Below are 6,398 nucleotides of genomic sequence, written 5' to 3'. Positions count from 1 at the left end.
GGGGCCCCCAGGCCCTCAGAACCTTATTTTTATAGGGTTTGATACTCAGGCACTCAAGAGAGGCAAATTAAAACACAACATCTCATTGGCTGATAGACCTCTGACCCTCCAGGAAGGCCAGAAATGATTCATCACCATGGGTTATCACAAGATGGGCAAGGCAAGGGTCATCTCTGGTGACTAAGATGGTCACCTGCTCATATCAGAGAAGAAAGGTTGGCCTGGAGGTATAAAAGCAAATTGGGGGACTTGCCACCCACACTAGACTTGTACATGGAATTTGAGGAAAACAAGATGGAGATATCTTATCAGCATTCTTGTGGTTATGCAAGTGAGCTTCACAACTCCTAAACAGGTGGTGAATGTCGGTTTAAAGTTTAGGCCTAGTATAAAAGCCTACTGTACGAACCTATCTTATCTAATTTTCCCTATATGATTCATGTAAAATATATATTAGTGCATATTTATTCTTATACTATTGTTAAATAACTGACTAAATGTGTATCATTAATAATTGCTAATAATCATTATCCCCTTATGGAATTATGCTGAACTGATTCATATTGATCAGAATTGAGTAGGGGTCCAAATGAATAATTTATGACAGTTGGAAGGGGGATTCTTTCAGCAAGTGGGGTTTGATTTGATTGTTGAAGGGATCCAGGGAATCTAGGAGTTAAGAGTGATGAGGAAAAACTCTCCAGTCATGGGGAAGAGACATTACAAATGCATAGTTTTGGGAAGTGAAATGTGTGTTTGAGGAACATCAAGGAGGCCAAAGTAGATGGATCACAGAATACTTGAAGTTGAATAAAAGGCAAAAAGACTGGAAAGCTAGGGAGAGGACAAATTGTGAAGGGGATTACATGCTAAATAAAGGATTTAATATTTCATCCTGGAGGTAATAGTGAGCCACTGGGGGGAGTTTATTAAATGTAGGGGGAGTAGTGAGTGACACATTCAGATCTCTGCTTTAAGAAAATCACTTAGGCAACTCTGTGGAGATTGGATTAGAGTAGGGAGAGATTTGTGGCTAAACGAATTAGAACTTTGAAACAGTGAAATGTTGAAATAGTTTTTGTACGAGTTGAAAATGGCCTTCCCCGGGATAAGGACTAAATCAGTAGAGAGAAGGGGATAAACATGGTATTTTCTGAAGGTAGAACTAAGATTTGATGACATATTGGATATATGAGTTAAGTTGAGAATGCGAGACATGAGAAGTTGAGAATGATACCAAGCTTGTGATCCTGGGTGACTGGGAGAAGAGTGGTGCCCTTCCAAGTAAAAGGGAAGCTGGGAAGAGGGGAGGTTTTGGAGAAAAGATAAAGAAATATATTCTGGTTATGTTTGAGATACTTATTGTGACATCCAATATGAGATGGCCAAATGGTAGTTAGTGATAGAGGGATGGAGCTTAGGAGAAAGATTAGGGCTAGATATTTACTCTTAGAATCATTTGCATAGTATTGATAAATAAACCAATTAGAACTGATTATGTCAGTAAGGGAAATGATATAGAGAAACCACTCTAGTATCTTTGCCAAGGAAACCCCAAATATGGTCAAGAATGACATGAATGAAAAATGATAGAGCAACAACAAAAGATGAGAAGGAGCAGTTGGACATCAGTCTCCAGGAGAGAGCAATCATGAAAACCTAGAGATGAGGTGATATCTAGGAAGAGAATGTCAAGGGGCCAAAGAGGTTAATGAGATCACATGTGAAAATTGCTTTAAAGTACTGCATAAATCCGCTATTGTTATTATAATTAAAGATGATTGAGGAAAAACCATTCCATATGGAAATTATAAAATCATTGGCAATTTTGGAGGAGTGGTTTTAGTTGACTAATGATATCAGAAGTCTGACTGCAAAGAATTTAGTAATAAATGAGAGGAGAATAAGATATTAAACCTAATGTATACAACTTTCTCAAAGAGTTTAGCCAATAAGAGGAGGAGATATATAGGATAATAGTTACTAAAAAGATTAGATCAAGCATGTGTTTTTAGGGATGAGGGAGATATATATCTATTTATAGGGGTCAGGAAAATTCCCATAGATTGAAAGAAATTGAAAATATGAGAAAGTAAGGATAATAGTAGTGGTAATCTGCTTGAGGAGTTGGGAGGAAATGACATCAAAAATGTACAGAGAGGAGTTTATTTTGTTTGACATGTTAAAGAGCTACCTCTACAAAAGTGAGATGAGGTGAAGGGGAAATTGAAAGGGAAAGGTCTGAATGATGTGTGGAGGAGGGGAGAAGAGGAAGATAATGGTAAATGACCTCAGGTAATTTTTTTTGGTGAAGCATGAAAGTGAAGATTATAGTTGAGACTACAGGAAGGAGATCTAGTAGGATGCTTAAGGAAGGAAGAAAAAATTTGGAATAGCTACTGTGATTAGTGAGATAGCAAATAAATTAGGGAGATGTAGAATTATTCCTTTGCTGAAGTGAGGATCCAGTTGAAATTAGATAGTATAATTTTGTAGTGCAGCTAGTCAGACCTCTCATTTTTTTTCTGACCCCATTTGCTTTATGTAAGAAGGAGTAAAGGAGGTAAGGGTTGGAGTAATCCAAGATTTCAATTAAATAATAGGACTGGGGGCAAAGGTGTATAGGAATGGAGAGATTGAATTGATTCACCGAAGGGATCTAGAAATGGAATGTGGAGAATATAGCTAATACAGTAGCTATAGCATGGAAAAGAAATGAAGGTTGGAAGCACTGGAAATCAAGGTAAGAGCCAAAGTTAAGGTCAGAGGTGAGAAGGACAGGGAAGGAAGAAAATATTCAGATCACATAGAGGAATGTTTGAGTTCACTATGAAGGAAGTAGTTCAACTTGTGCATAATGGCAAGATCAAGCTATAACCATCTCTGTTTAAAGCAGAGGTGGAATAGGAGATTGTTGTCATGGAAACAGAGTAGATTGAGGAACTAGGAAGTTAGGGTTGTTGAGGAAGAATAAATATATAGTTGAAGTCCTCTAACCTAGATATGGAACTGAAGCCTTTTTGAAATTTTACTTGTATAGTTTTCTTTGAGATTGGATAAAGGAGGTAGAGGCAGAAAATAAAAGAGAGAAGAGTTCTTGAATAAGGTTGATTGGATAAAGGAGGTAGAGGCAGAAAATAAAAGGGATGCCTTCTCTGGACTTCAATTATATCATATGTTGCAAAAAAGGAGTAACATTCGATAAATAGTATAAAGAGATAAAGTAACTGTAGGATACCTGCTTACTGTCTGTGGGGTTGCTTGATCTTACCGATTATTATATTTCTTCATTTGATGTGTTAATATTTTAAGGAACAGTGATGCTTGTGTCAATAAAAGTATTTTTCTTCTTAGATCTGAGTTCATATGTTGCATAATAATGATCATAATAATGAAGCTTCATATCATTCCATAAATTTTACAGTGTTTTCTTAACCCTATAAACAGATAATTTGATAAATTTGGTAATATTGAGGGCTCTGTGGAATTTGAGTTCTAATCAAAACTCCTTTATCAGAAGAGACCATATTCATGTACTAAGCTTTTATGTTCAGACAACAACAACAAAACCTTCTAGGGCAGAGTCAAAAGAGGATAGGGAGACTGGGAGGCAAACAGCAACAACATCCCCAAAACAATAACAACAGACTAGCTCTCAGGTTTTATTTTTTTTTACCTGTAATATGAGAGAATGCCAGAAGTATAAAAAATGTCCTCAATTCAACTTTTAAATATTAACTCAATTTAGGATGAGGAAAGACTGAAAGGACAAATTTTTGACACTGAAATACAAGGCCCTTTGGAAAGAGATCATCTCATACTGTCTTTGGGGGAAAGACAGAAATACTGGGCTGCCCTGAGGCCATTGCTGGTAAGATCTCAGGACGAGGCTGGGTCAAAGGGAAATTTACTTAGGCTGAAAATGTAAACATGGCTAATGGTAAGGAGGTAGAAGTTGTCTATTTAGTATTTTCCTTTTTAACTAATTATTCTTTCCAACTATTTGCTAAGCCTGTTCTATATGAGGGCATTACACAAGAACTATTATTAGTGCCCTTTAAATTTCAGCACCCTGTACCAAGTCCCTATGAGCCTACCCAATTTACAGCTGTGCCGAGGTTTAAATGATCTTTAAGGTTAAGTCTACAATATTTCCTCTAGATTTGCTCAGGGGCTGATCTGGGAATGGAATCTGACCTTGGGCGGTGTGAGTGTCTTCTATAGCACATGCTTAAACTGATTAAAATCAAAGGTTGGAAAAATCCATAATTGGAAATTTTCCATTCATGGAAGGCCAGAGAAGAATTTGGAGGTTTGTATTGGTTGCTAGAACTTGAAGAAGCTGAAGTGAGGTATTGGAGGATTGAGGACAGGTCCAGATCAGAAAAATCAAATTGGTGTCAGGATCAACAGAGTCTGATAAGTTTGATGCTACTGGGCATCAGGCAGAAGATTATGAAGCTAGGAAACACAGAGGGTTTGAGATATACAGAATTCCACATGTTTACCACATTTAATCACTTGAGAACAAGAGTTTGTTTTTGTGTCCAGAATGTCACTGAGTGTCACTCCCACTTTTGAAAATGGAGAATTTTTCATCACCAGTTTTAGTACTAAATTCAAAAGAAAAAAATCATCTCTTAAGTGCTCATCTATCTTAATTTTCTAAGTTCCTGAATTTTTGTTCTTTAATAAGGCCAAAGATGTTACTTCTCTTTATTTCTTTAATTTATTCAACAGGTCACTCTGACCTAGAGAAAAGTATTTTTTTAATTTAATCAGAAAAAAATTAACTGTGACATTTTTCACGGAGCTTTTCAATCTAATTCAATCTGGTTCCCCACGCAACAATGACGTGTACGGACTGCCTGTTTTTGTTTTACAGATGGCTAAGAAATGATCCTTCCAATATGGATTGGGAAAATGAAACTTTCTCAAAGCAGTTCATTCTACTGGGTTTCTCAAACTGGCCTTGGTTGGAGCTGCCCCTCTTTGGAATCTTGCTGGTCTCCTATACATTGACCATCTTTGGCAATGTGGCCATTATCCTGGTGTCCTACTTAGACCCCAAACTCCACACACCCATGTATTTCTTTCTCACCAACCTATCACTCCTAGATCTTTGCTATACCACCAGCACAGTTCCCCAAATGTTGATAAACATTTGTAGTAGAGTGAAGACAATTAGCTATGGTGGTTGTGTTGCACAACTCATCATCTTTTTAGCCTTGGGTTCCACTGAATGCCTTTTGCTGGCTATCATGTCCTTTGACCGATTTGTGGCTATTTGCCGGCCTCTCCATTATCAAGTGATCATGCACCAGCGGCTATGTCTCAAGCTGGCAGCTACATGCTGGCTCAGTGGTTTCAGCAACTCTGTGCTGCAGTCTACTTGGACTCTTCTTATGCCACGCTGTGGCCGCTACAAGGTGGACCACTTCTTTTGTGAGGTACCTGCCCTTCTCAAGTTGTCATGTGTTGACATAACAGCCAATGAGGCAGAACTCTTTTTTATCTGTGTCATTTTCCTTCTTATCCCCCTGTCACTGATCCTTATCTCCTATGGCTTCATTGCCCAGGCAGTATTGAGGATGCGGTCAGCTGAAGGGAGGAGGAAGGCATTTGGGACATGTGGATCCCATCTTGTGGTAGTGTCACTATTTTATGGTGCGGCTATCTATATGTACTTGCAACCACCTTCATCCACTTCTGAAATCTGGGGGAAGATAGTTTCCCTCTTTTATGGTATCATTACACCTATGCTGAACCCCCTTATCTATACCTTGAGAAACAAAGATATGAAAGGAGCTTTTAAGGGACTGGTAAAAAGGGTATTTTTACTTAAGATGTGAGAAGTATACTTTACTAATGAGCATCTTCTGCATGTTGTTCATATCTCAGAGGTTCTACCAACTCTTTAACTGGTTTCATCCCCTTTGGATCTCCCAATGCCTTTGATGTATAGATTTTCAAATATTCTCCTGCTCAAGATCATATACAGCTTTTTAAAATAGCACATAATAATCCATTCCAAACTTTCCTGTCTTATTCCTTGAGGTACTATTTTGTGTTCTTATTTAATTTGCTTTAACTCAATAAGCATTTATTAGGCATTTTATATGTACCAGGCAATGTGTAATACACCAATGATATAAAGACAAAACAAAAGAATTCCTGCTTTCAAGGCATATATATTTTGCTGCAGGAAGACAATACACAGATGTGTATTTGCACAGATGTGCAAAGGCAAAATGGATACAAAATCGGTTTGCAGTAATTTCAGTGGAGGGAGGAGTAACAACTAGATTGGGAAAGTACTCTTGTGTTAAGTAGCACTTGAGGTGAAATTTGAATAAAAATAAGAGTTCCAGGAAGTGAAGGTGAGAAGGTAGAGCATT

The 6,398-nt window shown here is 37.7% G+C and overlaps 1 protein-coding gene across 1 annotated transcript; it reads left to right on the top strand.

Moving 5' to 3' along the window:
• Positions 1-4,910: 4,910 nt before the first annotated feature.
• On the top strand, positions 4,911-5,852 carry LOC118856905 (olfactory receptor 2B2-like). The gene has a single exon (XM_036767454.1). It carries the CDS (start codon positions 4,911-4,913, stop codon positions 5,850-5,852), a length of 942 nt encoding a protein of 313 aa, XP_036623349.1.
• The last annotated feature ends 546 nt before the right edge of the window (positions 5,853-6,398 follow it).

The sequence above is a fragment of the Trichosurus vulpecula genome, chromosome 7 (genome assembly GCF_011100635.1).
Source record: "Trichosurus vulpecula isolate mTriVul1 chromosome 7, mTriVul1.pri, whole genome shotgun sequence".
NCBI classification, from domain to species: Eukaryota; Metazoa; Chordata; class Mammalia; order Diprotodontia; family Phalangeridae; genus Trichosurus; species Trichosurus vulpecula.
This window is presented reverse-complemented; position numbering and strand designations above follow the sequence as displayed.

Coding starts and splice junctions, on each gene's coding strand:
- LOC118856905 (XM_036767454.1), top strand. CDS start 4,911: ATGGATTGGGAAAATGAAACTTTCTCAAAGCAGTTCATTCTACTGGGT.